Consider the following 26,735-nt stretch of genomic DNA (forward strand, 5'->3'; position numbering starts at 1 on the left):
GTATTCCTGTCGTGTGTTTTTCTCCATCAGGTGAGACAGTTAGGCACCCAGTTGTACTCGAGCAAATACTGCATAATAATAAACCCTCATAATAGCTGCACCAGTTTTCTCGCATTGGGTTTTTCCAGGGACATTTGTCCAAAAATAATGGTGTCACTTGTGTGCTTGTTTTCTTTCAGTTGATGATCTTTAGATGTTGTGACTGTATTGTGTTTATTTCGGTATTTAAATGTATTAAATAACTTGTTCAAATTTAAACAAGTAGAAGAAATAAACCAGCAGAATACAGATTAATTTTATAACGGATAGAATTAGAAAATTCAACACAAATCTCCCTTCCTGTGCACACATGCGAGTGGAATCACTGCACTAGGGTTGTAAGAGCAGCTCAACCCTCACTCAATCACCTTCTTGGTCGTTGAAGTTCTACAATCCATTGAAACCCTAGTCTTTCCCTTTGCTAATCTGACACATTGCTTGTGCTCAACTAACTGGCCACTTACTCGCTCTATCTCCTCTTATAATTTTAACCTAATCCCTCCTTCACTCTCAACGGCTGAGATTAGATCTTGATGAAGGGCTGAGATTAAATCATAAGTTAACTTAGGATTTTTAAATTTTTCCTAAGTCCAACTTTAGGAAATAGTTAAATAAATTAATATTCTACTAAAGTGGTTGTCTTGTGGGTCCCTCTACTAGCCTTAGCACCTAGGCAAGCAGAACCCTTACTTCTCTACTCCAATCAACACTCCCTCTTAGAGAGGAAGGTGTTCTGCACTACACCCAACTTCTCTCTAAGGTAAACAAATATGCTCCCTGGCAATGCCTTGGTCAGAATGTTTGTTGTCTGCTCCTCTGTTGGTACGTACTGGAGTGTAACTATACCTCTCTAAACAATATCCCTGATGTGATGATAATGTATGTCGATGTGCTTTGAGCGATCGTGAAACATTGGATTCTTAGAGAGCTTGATGCAACTCTGATTGTCACAGTGGATCACGGTGGGCTCCAACTCTATCCCAAACAAGCCCACAAGAAGCTTCCTCAACCAAATAGCTTCACACCCTGCCAAACTGGAGTCTGGCAAGCACGTACTCGACCTCGACTGAGCTCAATGCAACTGACCTTTGCTTCCAGCTGAACCAAGAAATCATTGTTGATCCAATATTGAATGTGCATCCCAATGTACTCTTCTTGTCTGTGGAGCTCCCTACCCAATTTACATCAATGAAGCCCTCAAGCCTCATCTCATCGACATGTTTGTACCACAATCCAAACTTTACTATCCCCATGAGATATCTCAATACGTGCTTAGCAGCAACCCAATGCACTCTGGTAGGTTTGACCATAAACTGGCTCAAAGAGTTAACTCGAAAACATATGTCTAGTCACGTGTTTACCAAATACATCAACAACCCTATTAACTACCAATAAAGTGAAGGATCTACTCGCCCTAGATGTATCCACCTTCCTCCAGTTTGTGACTAGAGGCATGGTCATGGACCTACAATCATGCATGTGAAATCTCCTCAGAATCTTCAGGGCATAATTGCCCTGCCCCAAGAATATCTCTACATCACCTTGCCAAACCTCCAAACCAAGGAAATAGAGTGCATCAACCCCAGCTGAATAGGACTTCCACAATGGCTTCGTGTCTTAGCATGTGGAATATTGCCTCTCTAGATGATAAACTTCGTAAAGTGATTTTATAAAGTACCTTTTGTATTTAATGATTAAAAGTAACATTATTATAAAGTTGAGTCACTGATTTAAGTGATCTCAATTAAAGATTAAGTCACAATCGTTGATCTTAAGATGGCAAGATTTAATCTTGGCCATTGAGATCTAAGGTTAGGGTTTTTAGTCACTAATAATTATAAAAGGAGATCTAAGGTAGAGGTGAAGGCACCTTGTACATAGTTTGAGTGGAGGGATTTCATTCAAGTTTGCAAGCCAGGCAGGGGTCTGAGGAAAGGGAGCAAGGGGCAGTTAGGGAGTAGCAACGAGGTTTCTCAAATCATTTGCATCTTTCCTCTGATGGGATATTATCCCTGGTACGAGAGCCCAAGTTCTTAATAGCACAAGTTTGTTCGTTTTTTCCCTTTGTGAGTTTTCCAGGGTATATCGTGTGTCCAATGTGTAATGATGATTTCTATGTGTTTTCGCTGTGCATTTTTCGTCAAGAACCTCATCTTGCATAATTAATAAATCGTGTAAGGATTTGTTTGAGATTTATAGCTAAGTGCTAGGTTTGAGGAAATTTAACATGGTATAAGAGCAGTGAGATTCTATGCACAAATAAAATCGATTTGAACCATGTGATTGCCAATTCGTGATTTGTGAGGGCATGGTCGCTAAGCGAAGTCGTCGAACGCAAGAGGGAGTTGTTGTTGCCCGCAAAAGAACAGGTTGGGGTCGAGCACAGTCAGACCAAGAACAGTCGGGTGAGGCTTATAAAAATATTAAATAAAAAACAAAAAAAAGAAGGATCGTGATGGGTGGCCACCAGCCAAAGCCACTAGCTGCTCTAGGCAATAGCCACAGCTGACAGTCACCAGGCCGACTAGGCGCAACAATGGTACCCAACACAAGCAAACTAGCAAGGATGGGACGCTGAGAGATAGCGAAAATCACAGGAACACCGTCAAGAACACATCAGAGCAACAGCCACAATCCGCAACTGCCAGGCCGACTAGCTGCAACAGCATCACCCAACACAGGTGGACCAAAGGGGGCAGGACGTCAAGAGAAAGCGAAAATCACAGGAACAATGCCAAGAACAGGTTGGACTAAGAACATCACCGAACACAGGAGGACGACAGATCTAGGGGTGCAGCTAAGCCGACCAACCACCAAGAGACATACCAGACCAACTCATAGTCTACGCATAGGTGAAGGGATTTGTTGCAAGGTAGTTAAGCCTCTAGGCAAGCCACGAGGAGATCAAGAAATCACAATGCGAAGAAGATAAGTCATGGATCAGTGAAGCACGGGATGTTGTGCAACAAGAAGTTAGAATATTGTCAGAGTGAGTGGAGGAGAGCTCGAGGCTAAGTGGAGTTGGTCGGAGCCGTTGTCACCATGCAGAGTCGACCTGAGCAATAAGGGCAAGACGAATCCATGAGTTCCATAGCCGCTGCGCAAAAGAAAGGTTGCAGATCGACCAGTAGCAACCAATCGACAACACACACTGAACGCCACGTGAACCAGGAGAATGTCGAGCTGCAACGGAGGTGGAGCAGAGGGCGACTACAGTAGTAGTCGGGAAGGCTTAACGAAATGGTTCAACAAGAACAAAGATGACATGAAGGGTTATAGGTTGATCGAGCGCATTAGCAGATGAGACGTGGGAGCTTCAATGCTCAACCTACGCAAATTGTGGTTGAACAACAGTGGAGTGACAAATAGCCAAAAGGTTGGTCATAGGTCTGCCATAGAGAGCCCAAAGTTGCGTTGAGATTGAGAGTTGCTACAAACAAATCCAACAAAGGCATAGTTGTTTTTTTCAACGAGCACAACCATCAGCCCATGAAGACCAAGCCACCAACAGTGTAGGTCGGGGTCGTGGGGGTGTGTAGCCTTTGGGAAAATCATGTGCTAGGTTCATTTGTAAGCAAGACAGTAGGCGGAAGAGAATGGGCGGCTTGCAGTCAGTGAAGAAACCACCATAGTTTCGAGCAAAGGGATGCCCAAAGAAAGAAAGAAAAAATTGTCGTTAAACTTCTGAAGTGTCTGAGCAGGGAGTAAGAGTCTATAGACAGCACACAAGTCTCTTGGAGAGCGAGCAGAGGCTCTGGGCAGCCTCAAGAAGAGTGCAAGGAGGTCCGGGCAGTGGGTGAAAGTTTTGGGCAGTGGACCCGAGCAGCGTGCAACAGACGGCTAAGACAGCCATGCAGGATGCTCGGGAGAGAGAGGCTTCTAGAAGCATGGTTCTCAGCTCAAGTTCCATGTTAGGCAGTGGGAGAGTGGGTGTGATGAGCTTGGATGCGGATCCGAGTTATGGAAGTACCTTCCTCGCTAAGAGGGAGTGTTGGATTGTGTAGCTTGGAAGGACTTCCACAATGGCTTGGTGTCTTAGCATGTGGAAGATTGCCTCTCTAGATGACTTTGTAAAGTGATTTTATAAAGTACCTTTTGTATTTAATGATTAAAAGTGACTTTATTATAACGTTGAGTCACTTAAGTGATTTCAATGAGAGATTAAGTCACAATCATTGATCTTGAGATGGCAAGATTTAATCTTGGCCATTGAGATCTAGGGTTTGGATTTTTAGTCATTAATAAGTTATAAAAAGGAGATCTAAGGGAGAGGTGAAAGCACCTTGTACATAGTTTGAGTGGAGAGATTTCACTCAAGTGTGCAAGTCGGGCAGGGGAATATGGAAAGGGAGCAAGGGGCAGTTAGGGAGTAGCAGCGAAGTTGCTGAAACTGTTTGTATCTTTCCTCTGATGGGCCATTATCCCTGGTATGGGAGCCCAAGTTCTTAATAGAACAACTTTGTTGGTTTTTCCCCTTTGGGTTTTACAAGTTATATCGTGTGTCCAATGTGATGATGATTTTTGCGTGTTTTTGCTACGCATTTTTCGTTAAGAACCTAGTTGTGATTAAATTAATAAATTGTGCGAGGGTTTGTTTGAGATTTACTGCCAAGTGCTAGGTTCGAGGAAATTTAACATTCTACAACAGTAAATTGCAGACCGGCAATGAGAACGCTCAACAGAACAGTTAAATAAGCCTTGTAAATGCACCAAATTGAGTGTAAGACAGCCAGTACCAATTAAGAGATGATTATTGTTGATTGTACCTTGGTATATGGCTGTAATCAATACTTTATGCTTGTTGTTATGAAGTTGTAAGTCTAATTTTCTGCATAAAAACATGGGACCAGCAAGCTAGGTCCCACTTAGGGCCACCCAGAAGCCTAAAAATATGCAAATAAAACGTGGCTATGGATTAGAGGTGTTAGTACTCTAAAACACCTTTCCAGTGAGCCTACAATAACCTCAAAACGTATTTCAAAATATACGCAAATCTGGAAAATACTAAATTTTGAGGTCAACTTCCCACTAGGGTGCTCAAATTTAATTCCTTGTTGATTTTTAATTCCATCAACCTTAGGATGGATTTTATGCTTCAGATAAATATCAAATGAACTTCATGAAGCAAGAAAATCAAAGGGTGCATGATAGATATACCTTTTGAGGCCAAAATTCCCTTGAAAAGGACTTGTTTACCTTGTAACATGTGGCTGTAACTTCTTGTTGCAGACCTGCAAGCCCTTGGACAACAGCTTGTTTTGATGAAATAAACCCTTATCTGCACACACAAAGCCACTATCTTGGGCCAATTGATTAAGTCAAAAGTAGCAAAACCCTGGCACCAAACTAGCTGAAAATTAAGAAATTAAGCACAAGCTAGTGATTTATTTTAGTGTTTTATTTAATTTTCTGATTTTTGTTTTTTAAGTAGAAATTGAAAAAAAAATGAATTTTGAGAATTTTGTGATGAAATGAAAATATGGCTTACTCTTTACCACACTAAATACTTTTTGTGTCAGATTGTGATCACAACCTTCCCTAAATTGTCCATTGATTATTTCATTTGGACAAAATGAGAATGTGGAGTGCATGCACTAGTCACCTCCACTCTTGTCTAAGACTTTTTTCCGAAGCCAAAATTCAACTAGGAGTCGCTTCTTCAATGGAACACCTCCGGCTAATGGATCAACTATGAGAATAGAGAGTTTTAATCCTTTAAGGAAGAATCCCTGACAAGGGTTTGTCCAAAAATCAGATTTCAAAATCCCTAGCTCAACAAGAAAAAGGTGAGGCATAGCATTGTAACCCTCTTTCTCCAAGTGACTAAGCAACCCCTTAATGGATCAAAATATGGCTTACTCTTTACCACACTAAATACTTTTTGTGTCAGATTGTGATCACAACCTTCCCTAAATTGTCCATTGATTATTTCATTTGGACAAAATGAGAATGTGGAGTGCATGCACTAGTCACCTCCACTCTTGTCTAAGACTTTTTTCCGAAGCCAAAATTCAACTAGGAGTCGCTTCTTCAATGGAACACCTCCGGCTAATGGATCAACTATGAGAATAGAGAGTTTTAATCCTTTAAGGAAGAATCCCTGACAAGGGTTTGTCCAAAAATCAGATTTCAAAATCCCTAGCTCAACAAGAAAAAGGTGAGGCATAGCATTGTAACCCTCTTTCTCCAAGTGACTAAGCAACCCCTTAATGGATCAATCCAATAACTTTGGTGTAACTTTAAACATAAACCAGAAAATTATCTTATGGAGCACACAAACCTTACAAGAGCCAAGAAGAGAAAGAATAGAATAGTCAATCCACAAATGGAAGAGAAAGTGTTTTCAACAAAGCAGCTCTTATTATGGCATTAATGATCTCACATTTTCAGAACATGGTTTGCTAAGGAGGGAGAGCACTAAATTTATAGATGAGGCTCTCAACAATAATCCTTTTTAGATCCACAAAATAAGGTGACTTGCCATCCAAAACACCTTTGGAGACTAAGTCAAAACTTAAAAGTATTTTTGAATTTACAATGCTTGAAACCCTCACCAAAGGAGGTCGATATCTTATAGAAGGGGGTTGTAGCCTACAAATGAGGGTCGTTTAGGCCTTTCGAGAACAACATTCCACTGTATTTTTACCAAGAAATTAGATGCCTTCCTTTACTTGAACACTCCTCAAAATAGCCTCAACGTTCCTCCAAAAGGGCAAGACGTCCCCAACAGCTAGCACATGTGGACATCTCCCTTGCTTGGTGATGAGATTTACAACAAAATTGACCTTTGACTTGCTTTGGATGCATAGTTGATAGAGTTGAGCTAATTTGTTGGTGAAGAAATCCCCAATTTGGTCCATTCTTTGCTTGATTTGACTTGGAGTACTTGTTATGAACATAATTATATCAATAAATAATATTAATATTAACATTAATTGATAGTTAATGAAGAGACGCATGAAATGACATGTCTTTATGAAAATACATGATCCTTACAAAAGGGCACTCCCACCTAGCTATATATATGGGATCCTCATTGTATTCAATCAATTCAACATTATCCACTATATATTTCAATATATATTTATCATAAATGGATATGTTAATTTTCCGAGTCTTCTAGATTATTTGACTGTGAGCCAAGTTTGGCTATCACATTTGGTATCAGAGCCTCATTCTTCGAGCTCGGCCTTTGGCCATCGACTCTTGGTCAAAACTTCATTGTTGTTTGTGAATTAATTCTAAGCTTTTAGCCACACAAAGATTTTCGAAGTTTCTCCATTCTGTGAATCCTTGTCAATGCTTAGGCCACTGGCCATTGAAGACAATTAAAAATTAAATTTGAAATTTGAAAAAAATAATAAAAGAAAAAAATTAAATTCAAAATTTTATATACAAATAAAAAATCAAATAGCACACTATGGTTGTTTCCTCGTTCACCATCATGCAACTACTAGCCATCCATACAGCACACAATCCATTGATTTTGCAGAGATGAACAATCGATGTTGTACAATTTGCCAATATGCAAACTAGCCGCCACAATTTTAGCCACCATGCTGCATGTTTAGCTCTTGAAGTCGTCCAGCTGTCATCATCCAAGCTGCCATCATCCAGTCCACATGTTGTCGTTGCCTTGTGCTCGCTATACGTATCATCTGCCACCATCTAGTTGATCTTGTCCTCGTATGTAATCACCACTGTGACATCTGTACATTGATATATGTACCTTTAGACCGTATGTTGCCGCCAACATGTTGTCCAATCAATTGTCGTACCTGCAGCACATTGTAGTCCATTGTAACCTCACAGGTCATTTACATATGTCGTACATTATCCATACAGCCAACTCCACCTACAACTGTCACCTGTACACACTCTACAACAGTGTATACTTGAAATCGTTCAATGAATTACACAAGTCGTACAGAGTAGAGATGCAATTTTGGAGACTTAGTGCTCCACATTAATTCTCTTGTGACCATCACCATTTGTACAATCACACCTTTTCATATCAAGTTTTTTAAATAAAAAATATAAATTAATTAAAAAGGGTTACAACACAAAAAAATGGACTAATTCCAATTCCAATTATAAAAGGATTTAAATTAATTTAAAGTTACTTACATAGAAAAGAGAATATTATTATTATCCAGTAGGTGGACAAAGGTATTTAGAAAAAATTTAAAAAAAAAAATAGAAACTGGTACTTTTAAAATTAAGTTAATTAAAGTTCCTTAAGCTATAAAAAAAGGAGAAAAGAACAAAAATATGTGTGTGTGTGTGTGAATATTTAAGGAATTAAAGAAGCCAAGAAAGAGTGTAAGACGAATTCCATGTACAAGTCAACGTTTTGGACTAAATGTCCTTTTTGTGAAACGAAATTTGAGTATCAATTGATTCTTAGAAATTTCAAACATTGTTGTCCAATGTGTGGTGAATTATTTATTATGGAAGAATATCAAGATAATACACAAATACAAACAAAAACAAAAAAATTAGAAGACGAACTCGGAAGGCTTCAACAAAGCAAGAAGATATCACAACAAAAATACAAAGAGCTCGAGGATATGTTTTATAGAGAATCAACAGAAGAGGACAATGAATTTTTCGCTTAAAAGATCACAGTCAAAAACTACTTGCACAAGTCAAGAAGTCTAAAGCTATGAAGCATAAATTGGAACAAGAAAAGAAAGCTTTCGAGAAGAAACTCAATGGAGACTTATCAAAACAAGATGAAGAAAATTCTCGCTTAAAAAGCGTTAATCAAAAGTTGTTGGAAGAAATGATAACATTAAAAAATAAAGTTGAAAAATCAGAAGTTGAAGAACTTTCACATCTCTGGCATCATAACCAAAATCTACTCACTCAAATTAAGAAACTTAAGACTAATAAGCAATCTCTGGAAAATAGAGTAGAACTTATCCAGACAAAAATGTCAAGTAAAGAAGTTCAAAATAAAACAAGGGAACAAATACTGATCCAGATAATATCACGATTCAAAAGGATTTCCATCCAATCAAAATGAAGACGTACTGGGATGTTGTCATACAAATGAGAGAAATAACAAGTGAAGATTTGTTGATCTACCAAGCAACATATGTGCATGAAGGTAATCATATACCTGAAGAAAATTAAGAAATCACTAACAGAATAAAAGAAAATCAGGTCACATGAACTCCTTATTCACACCCAAATAAAAAGAGAAAACATCTCAACCGATCAGCCTATCCAGATCACTCGGGATGAAAACAACTGACCTATGTTCCAAAGAATATTGACGTCAGCACAATTGAATCTTATTATAACAATTCATTTATGATATCGAGTAAGTGCAAGGTTCCACAAAAGATAGAATTGGGATGGCTAGATCATTCTCCAGTTCAACAATTTTTCTCTGCACTCAGAAGTTCATATCATCTTGTAGCTTCGAAGATGACAGCTCCAAGAATTCAAAAGGATGTGAATAGATTACAAGACAAAGAAAAAGATAACATGCTTTTTCATCAATATGCTTTGATAACAAAGTAATTCTAAAAGGGAAGGCAATGTTATGAACATAATTATACCAATAGATAATAATATTAATATTAATTAATAGTTAATGAAGAGACACATGAGAGGACATGCCCCTATGAAAAAGACATGATCCTTATGAAACAGCACTTCCGCATAACTATATACAGGACACTCATTGTATTCAATCAATTCATCCACACATTATTATTTACTTCTTTATCCTAAATGGATACATTAATATTCCAAGCCTTCTAGACCATTTAACTGCGAGCCAAGTTTGGCTATCACAATACTCCTTAATTTGCCTTTTGAACTTCTAACGTCTTCCTTGGCTATGTCACTGTGGTACTTTCGTCTTTAAAATAGATGATTTCTCCCCTTTCCTTGCCCATTTGTCCTTATCTTTGCTCGAAGACTTGTCCTTGCTTGACTTGTTCATTTTCCTTGGTCCAAATATTCCTTTTAGTGAGTTAGAGGGCTCTCCTAGCTCCACACTTGTGACCAACCCCTTAGAAAAGTATGCCACATCTGTAGATCTCCAATGTCCTTGATTGCTTGAAATTTTTGGAACTCGATTTCTACAGCAAAAACTTTGTAGATGCCACTAAATTGCTCATTTGCCCCTTTTGACCAAAGAATGACCTACAAAATATGCCTCTAGAAGTCCCACATGACCCCAAAAACAAGACAGCCTCTTTGACAAAGCATATCTTCCTCGCAGGTCACCATTTCTGAAAATTTCAAGGAGTAATGGAAGTAGAAATTTTGCTTCTTCATCTAATCACTTTCCCCAATGACCCCTCGAAAACCTGTACATTGGAATCCACAAACTACATTAGGAACCGCAAATTGTTGGAAAATGTGAGACTGCCATGTTGAAGAGCTGTGACATGATGAAAACACCAAGGCAAAGGAATGCCATACAAACTCAACAAGACAACCAAGTGGGGAAAGGGTAGGTGCATCAGGATCAAAGGGATAATAAAGGGGAGAAGTACAATTGGCAATCACCTTTATAGGGCTACAAACTGAGTGGTCTCATAAATCATGGGCCCTAATAGATCCACCTCCATGAGGCCCACACACCATCCCAGGACATAAGGATACCCATCAAGGCAGGGAGATACCACCCACTAGGGGGATGTCAGTTGTGCCATAAAACTAAGCTCCATGGAAATGAAGCTAAGAAGACCGGCCATGCCCATCCACACATAAGGGGTATAAGACACACTCTCTCGTAAAGATCATCCCGCAAAGGCTTTACAGGGTTGTAGACTTGCATTCCTTGGGCTTACAATGGTGATGCCAAAAAATGAATATGTGCATATATGTACGCCTGCTGAAAGAGGAGTAATAGTGCCAATCTTCGGCACAGCTCACTCTAATCTCTAGAATGTTCTAGGTGTCACTTGAGATCCTACAAGAAATCCCTCTCACAACCAGTGGACCATTCCATACACAATAAAAAATCTCCAACACACAACTCTATGTTGAGATTTACAAGGGTCAACAGAAGAATAATGGAACCGAACCTCACCCAAATTCTAATGTAGCATCCTCAAAAGTGCTGAAAAACAAAAATAGAAAAGTATGTTAATGAGAAAAATGTTAATACAAGATAAAAACGCCATAATTGAGTGGCCCTGGATTGTTAACCTTTTGTATTTCAGATCACGAAGATCACAAGATGAAATAATACAAATGAGAGCTTCAATCACGTATTATACACAACTCAAGTGAGGGTTATGGGCACACACACCAAGACAATTATGATCCTACATATCAAATTTAATTACATCATCCTTCACCAAAAACCTAGTATACAATAAATGATGTAAAATATGGCTTTGCCCATAATTATAAGTACATAATGATACATATGAATGCGTTGTGCCACAGGTACAGATTACACCAACAATTCCAACACCACCCCTTTGTTGAGAAATCAATGCTTATGGGAATTAGGGTTTGATTCCACTTTCTTGATAATTAATTGTGAATTATGTTGGCTTCTTTTAATTCTTTATTAGTTTATTTTTCATTAAGCAATTACCAAATTATATGTATATGAAGACCACAAGAACAAGAGACACAAGATGTAGGCACTCAGCCAAGGCAAAACCCCTTCAAGGGGAAAACCCAGTCCAACTCTTCCACTAGTAGATTCAAATCAAGATGAGACAATCCAAGACCCTTTAGACCTAGACAAAGACCTCCTCCAATCACCAAGTCAGCCTTCCTTCCAATAGATGATCCCTGTCAAAGTCTCCAAGTGACAACTTCCCAATAGCAGCTACAATCCAAAATTTCGGCTCCCAGCAATAGATTTTCAGCCCCCAACTACAGAATTTCGGACCTACAATAGATTCAAAATTTCAACCCCAACAACTGCCTAGAAACTTCACATGTGTGAGAGATAGATAGCCCAAGAACTCGTTTTAGGTCTTCCCAGCTTCTTTCGTCCTTCTCCAGCTACTTCACTCTCTTTTTTTGCTTCTCTTCCTTGTAGATCGAACTTGTTGAGTGAGTGCTCCAAATAGGTCGAACTGGCTCTCTATATATAGCCTTTCTGCTGGGTCGAATTGCCCTAATGTAGGACGACTTCATGGAGATGGGGCCGACTTGGTGTGGAGGTGTAACCATTTTGAATAAAAGTTAATTCTTTTTACATGATACAAAAGCCCAAGAAGGGTCTAATAAAAATGACAATGACTCTAATGACTCAAGACAAAACCTAGAAGCATTCAATGGAGACTTTGACCTAGAAAACATTGACCCAAGCATGAAACCCATGCTTTAATAAGTCATTTGTTTTAATAATAAAATTTCTTTTGACAAGTACAATTATGAAGACCGATACTAGTTACATTCTTCAACTCTCCCTCTTAACTAAGGAGGCATTCATAATTACATACATGGAAGATATCAAAATGATATGAACTCTAGTCGAGTGGGACTAAGGTGAATTCGAGCTTTAGCCACTTTAGGTACCATCAGGCTTTTAAGCTCTATCACCAACCCACGGATCTAGGTGTGTATCCAAGGTCGGAGATCCATGACAAACGATACCCTCCCTACTTCGAGATCTAGACATCATCACATAGGCCAACCAAATGTCCTCCCAAGCATCTCGTTGCCACAAGATGCTTCATCTCTCCCTATCAACTAAATCTGTAACATCAACCAATCCAAGCATGCTTCTAAAATATTCAAACTTCTTATTCGAAAGAGATTTCGTCAACACATCAGTTACCTGTTCATTTGTCAGAATATATTGTAGCTTCACGACCCCATCTTGTACCAAAATCCTAATGTAATGGTACTTATTGTTGATATGCTTCGTCCTGGCATGAAATATGAGGTCTTCAGACATCTTGATGTTGCTTTGATTATCACAATTTATGACGGTAGGATCTAGAGGCTTTCCAAACAAATCTGACAATAGTTTTCTTAACCAAACAGCTTATTTTCCTACTTCACATGCAGCAACATATTCTGCTTCAACACTACTTAATGCAACAAGATCTTGTTTTCTACTCATCCATGAAATCATTGCAGATCCCAAACTGAAACAGCCACCGGTAGTGCTTCTTCCATCAGTCTCACTGCCACCCCAATTGGAATCGGTAAAACCTGTTAACTTGACTTCCTTTCCATCATACTTTAGGCAATGATGAATTGTGCCATGTAGGTATCTCAAGATATGCTTGGCAGTTATCCAATGGTCATGACAAGGCTCCAACTGAAATTAACTAAGAACATTTACAGCAAAACATATATTGGATCTCATATTCACCAAGTACATCAGAGAGCCCACCAACTTACGATAACTTGTAGGATCAACGAGACTAGAGTCGGAGCTTCTCAACTTCTTGAGATTTGTGATCATGGGAGTAGTCATTGTAAAAATTTCTAATTCCCACCTCGGTTTTCAGTTTCACCTTATTTCTCCCATGTAGTTAAATGCCCTTTTCCATAACCATACATTCAACAACTAAAAAAATAATTTTTTGCTGAAAACACAAATTCTGGAAATTTTACAAAATGCTGGAAAATGCAGAAATAAAATTCAGCAGTTACAAACAGCGATTAAAACACATTTAAACACAGGGATTTTTGGTCAAGGTGACCCTGGAAAAACCCCTTACAACTCTTGGGGAAAACCAGTTCGAGATCTCTTCTTTATTTCTGAAAATTGCCTTTTTACAGTGAGAAATATTCAGCAAAAAATCAGCAAGCAAATTTACAACTTATCACTTTTCCCGTGCCTCACAGCAAACTGGAAATTACAGCAAACAGGACAGCAATAAATGTTCTACGGCCTCCTCGATTTTCGTGCCCACTTTCAGCATTAAATGTTGTTGTACGGCCTGCATTAAATGCGTTGTACGGACTGCAATAAATGCGTTGTACGTACCTCGATTTGCGTGCAGCAAAAACGGAAAACTGCTCCTCAATTTCTATGCAAACCCGCTGTACGGATTTCTAGAAAATCATGCCAAAATTTGCCTTTCACTGTGTGCTGAATCAGCTATACAAATCTGCTCAACTGTTGCCTTGGAATGTGTGCCAAGCTGCTGTCTCCTTCTCCTCCCTGTTCAGAAATCTCTCTTGCTCTCTTGCTCTCTCTCTCTCAATCTGCTCATGAAAGAATGAATGACCTTATCTTCTTTTTCCTCCTTTAATCTAACCGTAAGTGACTTTTGGGTGATCCCTAAATCCAATGGTTGAAATAGATTGAGATCTATGGCTGAGATTAAATGCTCATTTAAATCTCACTTTCTATTTTTTAATTCACCCCACTTTAATAAAGACCCACTTAGTCATTTATTTCCAAAGTCACTTTTCCTTTCTAATTTTTCATTGACTTTATAAAAGTCACTTTAAAATTAGACTTTAGTAACTTTATCACTTAAAGTCACTTTTAAATTAGATTTAACTTTATAAAAATTATAAAGTCACTTTCAGAGAAAAATTAAATTCTTTTGGACACTTTTCCCTAGGCCAAAGATCAAAGCCTTAGGGAACCACTTGTCCTCCGGTACCAAATTTCAACACTCCCTCTTACCGAGGAAGGTGTTCCTCACCACACCCATCTTGTTCCTGAAATAGTCATGCTTGCCCCGTGGTAAGGATTTGGTAAGAATATCTGCAACCTGCTCATCAGTGGGAATATACTCAAGCTTCACAGCACCCTTCTGAACACAGTCTCTGATGAAATGATATTTGATCCCAATATGCTTTGACCTGTCATGAAATACTGGATTCTCCGTGAGTTTAATGCAACTCTGATTATCATAGTAAATCACTGAAGGTCTCAACGGCTGACCAAATAAGCCAAACAACATCTTGCGAAGCCAGATGGCCTCACAACTAGCTAGACTGGCTGCCATATACTCTAGTTCCGCTGAACTCAATGCTACTGACTGCTGCTTCCGGCTGAACCATGACACTACTGCCACACCCAACCCAAAACAGCACCCTGAAGTGCTCTTCCTATCAAAAGCACCACCTGCCCAATCAGAATCAGTGTAACCTGCCAATCTCACTCCATCCCCCTGCCTGTAGTCCAGACCATAATCCACTGTCCCCTGCAAGTACTGCAAAATGTGTTTTGCAGCCACCCAGTGAACCTTCGTAGGCTCACCCATAAACTGACTCATCGTGTTGACTGCAAAACAAATATCTGGTCTAGTGTTGACCAAATACATCAAGGAACCAATCAGCGGCCTGTACAATGTGGGATCCACCAACTCGAAATCCGAAGCATGAAGCTTCTTCCAGTTGGTGATCATCGGTGTCGACATGGGTCTACAATCCTCCATGTGGAATCTACTAAGGATGTCCACAATATACTTCCCCTGCCCCAGGAAGAAATGCCCCTCCTCCTGCCACACCTCCAAACCCAAAAAGTAATGCATAAGCCGATGTCCTTCATCTCAAACTGCGCCACAAGATCTCTCTTGCAGTGCTCTATGAGTCTCTCTACACCTGTAATGACCAACTCATCCACATACAGCACCAGAATGAGAGGCTCCTCACCTATCACAATAAAGTAAAGGTTCGGATCTGCCTCACTCTTTGTGAAACCCAACCCCTGCAAGTATGTATCTATCCTAGAGTACCAAGCTCTGGGAACTTGCTTCAGGCCAGAAAGGGCCTTCTTCAGTCTGCACACATGGGACTCCTTCCCATGCACCTCAAAGCCCTGTAGCTGCTCAATGTACACCTCCTCCTGTCTGAAGCCATTGAGAAATGCAGTCTTCACATCCATCTGGTGGATCTTCCAACCCATCTCTGCTGCTATCGATATAATGGAGCGGATCGAAGTATACCGAGCCACAGGAGCGAAGGTCTCCTCATAATCAACTCCCTCTACTTGGAGAATCCTCTAGCCACAAACCTCGCTTTGAATTTCTCAATGCTGCTATCTGCAGCATGCTTTACCTTGTAAAGCCATCTGGAAGTAACCATGGATTTGCCCTCAGGTCTCGGCACCACCTCCCAAACATCATTCTTCATGATAGAAGAATACTCCTCCTGCATGGCCTCTCTCCAGACCTGCTAGCTAGCTGCCTCCTCATAGCTAGAAGGCTCAATGTCAAGGATGCTGGTAACCATTGCCATATAGCTACAAAACCTCTCAGGTGGTCTACTCTCTCTGACCAGCCTCTTCGACTCAGCAACAGATGTGGCATCTCTCAAGGTGTCCTGAAGCCACTTGGGCTTCCTCTTCCCTGAGTGCACTTCTCCCATAGGAGAATGAAACTCCTCCTCCCCATCATCATCAGGAGCCTAAACTCCTGACTGTCAGTCTGTTGTCCTCCTGCCTGCACCTGAACCTATAGAAGCTGAGGTACCGTGTGAACTGTCCATCAGTGGACTCCCCAGTGAACTGCTCTGCATGCTGCCCGGAGCACCACCCCTCTGGCTCGGGGAGCCACTGCTCACTGACGGACCTGACATCCTCATAGATGTACCTCCAGATCCTCCTGATCCCTGCCCACTGGATCCCTACAACTGACTCAACTGCTGCTGAGGGTCTTGCTGATCCAGATACTCTAACTCCCGTGATCTCCTAAAGGCCCTGTCCTCCTCGAACTTCACATCCCGTCTGACAACAACTCTCCTCTGTGCAGGAATGTAAATCCGAAAGGCCTTTGAGGTCTCACTATAGCCCACAAAGATACCCTTCTCTGCGGTGGGCTCTAGTTTGGTCCTCTTCTCCTTGGGTATGTAGGAGTATGTAATGCATCCAAAGATACGAAGATGACCAATATCAGGCTTCTTCCCAGAGAAAGCCTCCTCCGGAGTCATGTGCCCCAAGGCACGATGCGGACTCCTGTTCTGCAAGTAAACAGTTGTGTTGCAGGCCTCTGCCCACAAGAACAATGGCAACCCCTGATCATGTAACATGGCTTTGGCAGCCCCTACGATGGATCTGTTCTTCCTCTCCGCAACCCCGTTCTGCTGGGGGTTGTAAGGAACAGTGAACTCCCTCCTAATGTCTGCCTCCGCACAATAGTCAACAAACTCTCCAAGGGTGTACTCTCCCCCATTGTCCGACCTCAGGGACTTGATCTTCCGACCTGTTTGTGTTTCCACAAGAACTCTAAACTCCTGAAACCGCTTGAAGACCTCACTCTTGGTCTTCAAGAAATAAATCCAGGTCCTCCTGGAGTGATCATCAATGAATAAAACATAGTACTCATATCCACTCAAGGAAACATGAGACATCCGACCGCTCACATCAGAATGAATCAAATCAAGTATCCCAGTCGCTCTGCTGTCACTGCTGGGAAAAGGGGATTTGGCAAACTTGCCCATCGCACATCCTTTGCAAGTATCAAAGTGATCAGTGCTGAAATCTGGCACACCTGTAGTGATCTCCCACAAGGTCCTCAAGGCTCCATGATACATATGTCCCATCCTGCGGTGTCAAATCTCACACAGCTCAGAACTGCTAGCTCTGTTGTCGGTACTACTGCTCAATGCCACAAGGGACTGGAATGCAAACTTGTACACCTTTGCATGGCGTACACCTATCACTCTAGCTGAATCAACTGGAGTGCCCCTGGGATACATCAACACCTGTCCTCCCCTGAACAGTACCTCATATCCTCTGTCCTCTAAAGCTGAGACGGATATGAGGTTCTTCTTCATCCCTGGCACATAAAGAACGTCTTACACCTTCAAGGGATGTTTGGACTCCCTCTGAAATGTCAGTGTCCCCACCCCGACTGCTCTAACAACTCTGTCATCACCGAGTACTACCTCAATATCAGTGCCACTCTCTGAAAGCTCTGAGAAGTACTCCAGGACTCCTGTCATGTGACGTGAAGCCCCACTGTCCACATACCAGATACCTGAAGATGTTCCGCTAATCGAGGGAAAAGCATGCTCCCTCTGAACCTGTGTGGCAGGTGATCCTGCACTAGGGGACTCATACGCAGTGAACCCAAACTCTCGGTCAAAACGAACTGCAAATTCCTCAACCTCTGCTGAAGTTTCCACATTCTGGTTCTTCCCCTTCTTCTTCTTCTTCTCCGGACACACAACTGCATAGTGTCCCATCTTTTGACAATTCCAACACTTCACCTTGGAATAGTCCTTCTGTGTGTCAACCTGTTTACCTTTACCTTTGCCCCCACCATTGCTTGTGGAAACCTGCTTCTTTCCTTTGCCTTTCTTGCCTCCTGCCGACAGTGCTACATCCTCATCCTGCTCAACTGGCTTGGCTGCCCCAAGCTGACCTTTCCTGATCTTTGTCTGAATGCAATCATCCCAAAACCTCTCCCATGTGGGAAGGGTCTCACGTGCACAAACCCCATCAGCAAAGTTCATCCATGAACGGGGGAGGCCATTCACTGCAATCTGCACCAACTCAGTGGGTTGAATGGCCTCTCCAATTGCTGCCAACTCATCTCTCACATTAGTAATCTTTGTGAGATATCCGGCTGCACTATCATTACCCATCTTAATGTTCTTCAGCTTCTCCTTCATGACCATTTTCCGGTTCTCATTGGTACTCTGGTAGAGATTGAACAATGTTGTCCACATCTCATGGGCATTTCTCTTTCCTCTCACATGAGGAATGCAATGGTCTTTGACTCCGTCTAGAATCAGCCTCTTACCCTTGTTGTTCTTTTTATTATGCTCAGTCAACTGAGTAGCATCAGTAGGTACAACAACAGGGTTCTGTGTGGTATGCACCATGATATCCCAGACTTTTGCCTCCTCAAAGATACTCTGCATTCTCTCCTTCCAAACACTGTAGTTTGTATGTCCATCCAACCTATCCTCCACCCTCAATCCCAATGACATCCTGCTGTCCTAAAACTGAAAAATAGCACTGTTATAGTAAAGATAAAAACTGTTGTTTGTGAAAAATCAGCTTGCTGGAATTTTCTAAGTGAAAAATCAGCAGCTGTAATTTTTTCTCCTTGTTGTACCAAACTGCACTTTAGCACTCAAGCTCCGATACCATGTAAAAATTTATGTTTCCCACCCCGGTTTTCAATTTCACCTTATTTTTCCCATGTATTTAACTGCCCTTTCCCATAACCATACATTCAACAACTGAAAAAATAAATTTTTGCTGAAAACACAAATTCTGGAAATTTTACAGAATGCTGGAAAATGCAGAAATAAAATTCAGCAGTTACAAACAGCCATCAAAATACATTTAAACACAGAGATTTTTGGTCAAGGTGACCCTGGAAAAACCCCCTACAACTCTTGGGGAAAACCAGTTCAAGAGCTCTTCTTTATCTCTGAAAATTGCCTTTTTACAGTGAGAAATATTCAGCCAAAAATCAGCAAGCAAATTTACAACTTATCTCTTTTCCCGTGCCTCACAGCAAATTGGAAATTACAGCAAACAGGACAGCAATAAATGTTGTATGGCCTCCTCGATTTTCGTGCCCACTTTCAGCATTAAATGTTGTTGTACGGCCTGCATTAAATGCGTTGTACAGACTGCAATAAATGCGCTGTACGGACCTCGATTTGCGTGCAGAAAAAACAGCAAACTGCTCCTCGATTTCTGCGCAAACCACTCCTCGATTTCTGTGCAAACCAGCTATACGGATTTCTAAAAAATCGTGCCAAAATCTGCCTTTCACTGTGTGCTGAATCAGCTGTACAAATCTGCTCAACTGCTGCCTTGGAATGTGTGCCAAGCTGTTGTCTCCTTCTCCTCCCTGTTCAAAAATCTCTCTTGCTCTCTCTCTCTCAATCTGCTCATGAAAGAATGAATGACCTTTTCCCCCTTTTCCTCCTTTAATGTAACCCTAAGTGACTTTTGGGTGATCCCTAAATCCAATCGCTGAAATAGATTGAGATCTATGGCTAAGATTAAATGCTCATTTAAATCTCACTTTCTATTTTTTAATTCACCCCACTTTAATAAAGACCCACGTAGTCATTTATTTCCAAAGTCACTTTTCCTTTCTAATTTTTCATTGACTTTATAAAAGTCACTTTAAAATTAGACTTTAGTAACTTTATCACTTAAAGTCACTTTTAAATTAGATTTAACTTTATAAAAATTATAAAGTCACTTTAGGAGAAAAATTAAATTCTTTTAGACACGTTTCCCTAGGCCAAAGATCAAAGCCTTAGGGAACCACCAGTCCTCCGGTACCAAATTTCAACAGTCATAGGCTTGGAATCCATCATACCGAACTTTTGTAACATCTTGACTATGTATTTACATTAACCAAGATATATCTCACCATGTTTCTGCCAAACTTCCAAGACCAAGTGATAGTGCATGAGTCCCAGATCTTTCATTTCAAATTTTGTTGGCAGCATTTTCTTGCATTCTAGAATTTTGCGCTCCACACCTGTAATAAACAAATCATCCACATATAGTAGTATAATGATAGGTTCATTCTTCACTATCTTGATGTAGAGGTTACCATCGGCAGAACTTTTGACAAACCCAATCCTTAAGAGATATGCATCCACTCTTGCACAACTAGCCCTAGGAGCTTGCTTCAAGCCATATAGAGTTTTCTTGAGTCTGCAAACATGTGTATCCCTGCTATTTATTTCAAAGCCTTCTGATTGTTCAATATATACTTCTTCATCAATGGTTCCATTTAGAAATGTTGTTTTGACATCTGGATATTACATCCTGTAGTAGCAGCTAGTGAAACCAAAGATCTTATAGTAGTATACCTGGTAGTACGAGCAAAGGTTTCTTCATAATCTATTCCTTCCTTTGTGAGAAACCCCTTGCGATGAATCTAGCTTTGTATTTGCCTATGCTTCCATAAATGACATGTTTGATTTTGTAAATCCATTTGGAGGTGACAACCGATTTGTCACTTGGTCTAGGAACGATTTCCCAAACCCCATTCTTCATGATGGATTGATATTCTTCCTACATCGCCTTCTTCCATTCTTCTTGATGAGCGGCTTCTTCAAAGGTAGTTGGTTCTACTTCTATTAATTTTGTCATGTATGTTGCATATCCTAAATATCTCTTCAGTCTTTTGCTTTCTCTAAAAGATCCTTTAGTTGCTCCACATCCCTTGGCATCTTCTATGAAAATTTCATCTATCACAGCAACTGGAAAATATTTTCCTAATTGTTAATTTATTTAACAATTTATCTACTACGGCAAATATCAAATAATTCACACTATGATTTTCATGCTAGAAACTGAGAAAATATTAGTACACACACAATAATTAACACAATTAATTTTGGGAAATAATTCACACTATGATTTTCATGCTGGAAACTGAGAAAATATTAGTACACACACAATAATTAACACAATTAATTTTGGACAAATGCCCCGGAAAAACCCAACTCGGGAAAATCTGTGCAGCGGCTGAGGGTTTTTATTATTATGCAACATTGAGAGAAAATTTGAGTACAACTAGATGCCCAAACTGGCAATCCACTACAGGAGAAACTGGCCACAAAAATTAGTGAGACAATTTGTGTCTCACCCAGCACTAATCCAACTCTGAAACTGGCTTTGAATGGGCTCCACGAAACACCAGCATCAACCTCTGCGTCAAACCTGCGCAAGCACTAGAACGCTCTACCTGGAACTGCAACTGATGAAGCCGTCTACCCAATCTAACCTCTGAGAATTCCTTCTTGGCACATTTCGGAAATTTTCCCGGCCTCTAGCAACTAAATCGACCCTTTGTCTGGCCAAATCGAACTCTACCTTTGAAGCTTCTACGTTGCCTCTCGCAGCCTCACTGAGGAAACCCAACCCTCCTATAACTGACTCTCTGGATCTGGGAAAACATTCCTTCGTGTTGAAATTTGGTACCGGAGGACAGGTGGTTCCCTACGGCTTTGATCTTTGGCCTAGGGAAAAGTGTCCAAAAGAATTTTATTTTTCTCTTAAAGTGACTTTATAATTTTTATAAAGTCAAATCTAATTTAAAAAGTGACTTTAAGTGATAAAGTTACTAAAGTCTAATTTTAAAGTGACTTTATTAAAGTCAATGTAAAATTAGAAAGGAAAAGTGACTTTGGAAATAAATGACTAAGTGGGTCATTATTAAAGTGGGGTGAATTAAAAAATAGAAAGTGAGATTTAAATGAGCATTTAATCTCAACCCTAAATCTCAATCTATTTCAGCCATTGGATTCAGGGATTACCCAAAAGTCACTTAAGGTTAGATTAAGGGAGGAAAAGGAGGAAAACGTCATTCATTCTTTCATGAGCAGATTGAGAGAAGGAGAGCAAGAGAGCAAGGGAGATTTCTGGACAGGGAGGAGGAGGAGGCAGCAGCTTGGCACACATTCCAAGGCAACATTTTAACAAATCCGTATAGCTGAGTTAGCACACAGTGAAAGGCAGATATTGGGCACGATTTTCTAAAAATCCGTACAGCAAGTGCACAGAAATCTAGGAGCAAAAATCCGTACAGCAAGTGGTTGTACCTTGGCACGCAAATCGAGGCAAATCCGTACAACTGTGCTGCTTGTTTTTCTGCACGCAAATCGAGGAAATCCGTACAGCGTATTTATGGCAGCTTGCACGTTTTTCTAGGCAGGCCGTACAGCGGCATTTAAGGCTGAAATTTGGGCATAAAAATCGAGGAGGCCGTACAACATTTATTGTTGTTATGTTCTGCTGTTTGCAAGTTTTTCCAGTTGGTTGTGAGGCACGGAAAACGAGATAAATTGTAAAAGTTTGCTCGCTGATTTTTTGCTGAATATTTCTCACTGTAAAAAGCATTTTTCAGAAATAAAAAGGAGCTCTCGAACTGGTTTTCCCCAAGAGTTGTAGGTGGTTTTTCCAGGGTCACCTTGACCAAAAATTACTATGTATAAATGTGTTAAATGGTTGTTTGTACCTGCTGATTTTTTATTTCTGCATTTTCCAGCATTCTGTAAAATTTCCAGAATTTCTGTTTTCAATAAATTTTATTTTTCAGGTGTTGAATGTATGGATATGGGAAAGGGCATTTAACTATTTTGGAAAAATAAGGTGAAACTGAAAACCGGGGTGGGAAATGAGAAATTTTTACATGGTATCAGAGCTTGAGTGCTGAAGTGCAGTTTGGGACAGCAATGAGGAAAATTACAGCCTGCTGATTTTTCACTCAGAAAATTCCAGCAAGTTGATTTTTCACAAACAGCAGTTTTATTTTTACTATAGCAGTGCTATTTTTCAGTTTTAGGACAGCAAGATGTCATTTGGATTGAGGTGGAAGATAGGTTGGATGGGCATAGCAATTACAGCGTTTGGAAGGAGAGAATGCAGAGTGTCTTTGAGGAGGCAGAAGTCTGGGACATCATGGTGCATACCACACAGAACCCTGTTGTTGTGCCTACTGATGCGACTCAGTTCGCTGATTATAATAAAAAGAACAACAAGGGTAAGAGACTGATTCTAGACGGAGTCAAAGACCATTGCATTCCTCATGTGAGAGGAAAGAGAAATGCCCATGAAATGTGGAAAGCATTGTCCAATCTATACCAAAGTACCAATGAGAACCGGAAAATGGTCTTGAAAGAGAAGCTGAAGACTATTAAAATGGGTAATGATAGTGCAGTTGGATATCTCACAAAGATTACTAATGTGAGAGATGAGTTGGCAGCAGTGGGAGAGGTCATTCCACCCACTGAGTTGGTGCGGATTGCAGTGAATGGCCTCCCCTGTTCATGGATGAACTTTACTGATGGGATTTGTGCACGTGAGACCCTTCCCACATGAGAGAGGTTTTGGGATGATTGTATTCAGATAGAGATCAGGAAAGGTCAGCTTCGACAGCCAAGCCAGTTGAGCAGGATGAGGATGTAGCACTGTTGGCAGGAGGCAAGAAAGGCAAAGGGAAGAAGCATGCTTCCACAAGCAATGGTGGGGGCAAAGGCAAAGGTAAAGGTAAACAGGATAACGCACATAAGAACTATTCCAAGGTGAAGTGTTGGAATTGTCAAAAGATGGGACACTATGCAGTTGTGTGTCCGAAGAAGAAGAAGAAGAAGGGGAAGAACCAGAGCATGGCAGCTTCAGCAGAGGTTGAGGACTTTGTTGATCGTTTTGACCGGGAGTTTGCGTTCACTGCGTGTAAGTCCTCTAGTGCAGGATCACCTGCCACACAGGTTCAGAGGGAGCATGCTTTTCCCTCGATTAGCGGAGCATCTTCGGGTATCTAGTATTTTGGACAGTGGGGCTTCACGTCACATGACAGGAGTCTTTGAGTACTTATCAGAGCTTTCAGAGAGTGGCACTGATATAGAGGTAGTACTCGGTGATGACAGAGTTGTTAGAGCAGTCGGGTGAGGACACTGACATTTCAGAGTGAGTCCAAACCTCCCTTGAAGGTGACAGAGGTTCTTTATGTGCCAGGGATGAGGAAGAACCTCATATCCGTATTAGCTTTGGAGGACAGCGGATATGAGGTACTGTTCAGGGGAGGATAGGCAGGGGCACTCCAGCTGATTCAGCTAGAGTGATAGGTGTACGCCATGCAAAGGTGTACAAGTTTGCATTCCAGCCCCTTTTGGCATTGAGCAGTAGTACCGACAACAGAGCTAGCAGTTCTGAGCTGTGTGAGATTTGGCACCGCAGGATGGAACATATGTATCATGGGGCCTTGAGGACCTTGCGGGAGATCACTACAGGTGTGCCAGATTTCAGTACTGATCACTTTGATACTTGCAGAGGATGTGCGATGGGCAAGTTTGCCAAATCCCCTTTTCCCAGCAGTGACAGCAGAGCGACTGGGATACTTGATTTGATTCATTCCGATGTGAGCGGTCGGATGTCTCATGTTTCCTTGAGTGGATATGAGTACTATGTTTTATTCATTGATGATCACTCCAGGAGGACCTGGATTTATTTCTTGAAGACCAAGAGTGAGGTCTTCAAGCGGTTTCAGGAGTTTAGAGCTCTTGTGGAAACACAGACAGGTCGGAAGATCAAGTCCCTGAGGTCGGACAATGGGGGAGAGTACACCCCTGGAGAGTTTGTTGACTATTGTGCGGAGGCAGGCATTAGGAGGGAGTTCACTGTTCCTTACAACCCCCAGCAGAACGGGGTTGCGGAGAGGAAGAACAGATCCATCGTAGGGGCTGCCAAAGCCATGTTACATGATCAGGGGTTGCCATTGTTCTTGTGGGCAGAGGCCTGCAACACAGCTGTTTATTTGCAGAAGAGGAGTCTGCATCGTGCCTTGGGGCACATGACTCCGGAAGAGGCTTTTTTCTGGGAAGAAGCCTGACATTGGTCATCTTCGTTTCTTTGGATGCATTATATACTCCTACATACCCAAGGAGAAGAGGACCAAACTAGAGCCCACCGCAGAGAAGGGTATCTTTGTGGGCTACAGTGAGACCTCAAAGGCCTTTCGGATTTACATTCCTGCACAGAGGAAAGTTGTTGTCAGACGGGATGTGAAGTTCGAGGAGGACAGGGCCTTTAGGAGGTCACGGGAGTTAGAATATCTGGATCAGCCAGACCCTCAGCAGCAATTGAGTCAGTCGCAGGGATCCAGTGGGCAGGGAACAGGAGGATCAGGAGGTATATCTATGAGGATGTCAGGTCCGTCAGTGAGCAGTGGCTCCCCGAGCCAAAGAGGTGGCGCTCCGGGCAGCATGCAGAGCAGTTCACAGAGCAGTTCACTAGGGAGTCCATTGATGGACAGTTCACACGGTACCTCAGCTTCTACAAGTTCAGGTGCAGGCAGGAGGACAGCAAACAGACAGTCAAGAGTTCAAGCTCCTGGTGATGATGAGGAGGAGGAGTTTCATTCTCCTATGGGAGAAGTGCGCTCAGGGAAAAGGAAGCCCAAGTGGCTTTAGGACACCTTGAGAGATGCCACATCTGTTGCTGAGCTGAAGAGGCCGGTCAAAGTGAGTAGACCACCTGAGAGGTTTTGTAGCTATATGGCAATGGTTCCCAGCATCCTTGACTCTGAGCCTTCTAGCTATGAGGAGGCAGCTAGCCAGCAGGTCTGGAGAGAGGCCATGCAGGAGGAGTATTCTTCTATCATGAAGAATGATGTTTGGGAGGTGGTGCCGAGGCCTGAGGGCAAATCCGTGGTTACTTCCAGATGGCTTTACAAGATAAAGCATGCTGCAGATGGCAACATTGACAAATTCAAAGCGAGGTTTGTGGCTAGAGGGTTCTCCTAGGTAAAGGGAGTTGATTATGAGGAGACCTTCGCTCCCGTGGCTCGATATACTTCGATCCGCTCCATTATATCAATAGCAGCAGAGATGGGTTGGAAGATCCACCAGATGGATGTGAAGACTGCATTTCTCAATGGCTTCAGACAGAAGGAGGTGTACATTGAGCAGCCACAGGGCTTGGAGGTGCATGGGAAGGAGTCCCATGTGTGCAGACTAAAGAAGGCCCTTTATGGCCTGAAGCAAGCTCCCAGAGCTTGGTACTCCAGGATAGATACATACTTGCAGGGGATGGGTTTCACAAAGAGTGAGGCAGATCCGAACCTTTACTTTATTGTGATAGGTGAGGAGCCTCTTATTCTGGTGTTGTATGTGGATGACTTGGTCATTATAGGTGCAGAGAGACTCATAGAGCACTGCAAGAGAGATCTTGCGGCGGAGTTTGAGATGAAGGACATCGGCTTGATGCATTACTTTTTGGGTTTGGAGGTGTGGTAAGAGGAGGGGCACTTCTTCTTGGGGCAGGGGAAGTATATTGTGGACATCCTTAGCAGATTCCA

General features: G+C 41.4%; 1 protein-coding gene across 5 annotated transcripts in view; it reads right to left on the reverse strand.

Annotated features, from left to right (window-relative positions):
- LOC149238852 (NAD(P)-binding Rossmann-fold superfamily protein) overlaps positions 1-26,735 on the reverse strand; it is a 342,556-nt gene that overhangs the window by 255,797 nt on the left and 60,024 nt on the right. For 4 of the 5 annotated variants that reach the window (XM_089373201.1, XM_089373199.1, XM_089373197.1 and 1 more), the window contains exon 2: positions 5,236-5,334. The exons of the other annotated variant lie outside the window; for it this stretch is intronic. In XM_089373201.1, the coding sequence (XP_089229327.1) occupies positions 5,236-5,334 (99 nt within the window). The remainder of the gene's footprint in view (positions 1-5,235; positions 5,335-26,735) is intronic. 5 annotated transcript variants of the gene reach the window in all.

The sequence above is a fragment of the Pinus tabuliformis genome, chromosome 8 (genome assembly GCF_031772625.1).
Source record: "Pinus tabuliformis cultivar Carrire ecotype Pingquan chromosome 8, CPIR1, whole genome shotgun sequence".
NCBI lineage: Eukaryota > Viridiplantae > Streptophyta > Pinopsida > Pinales > Pinaceae > Pinus > Pinus tabuliformis.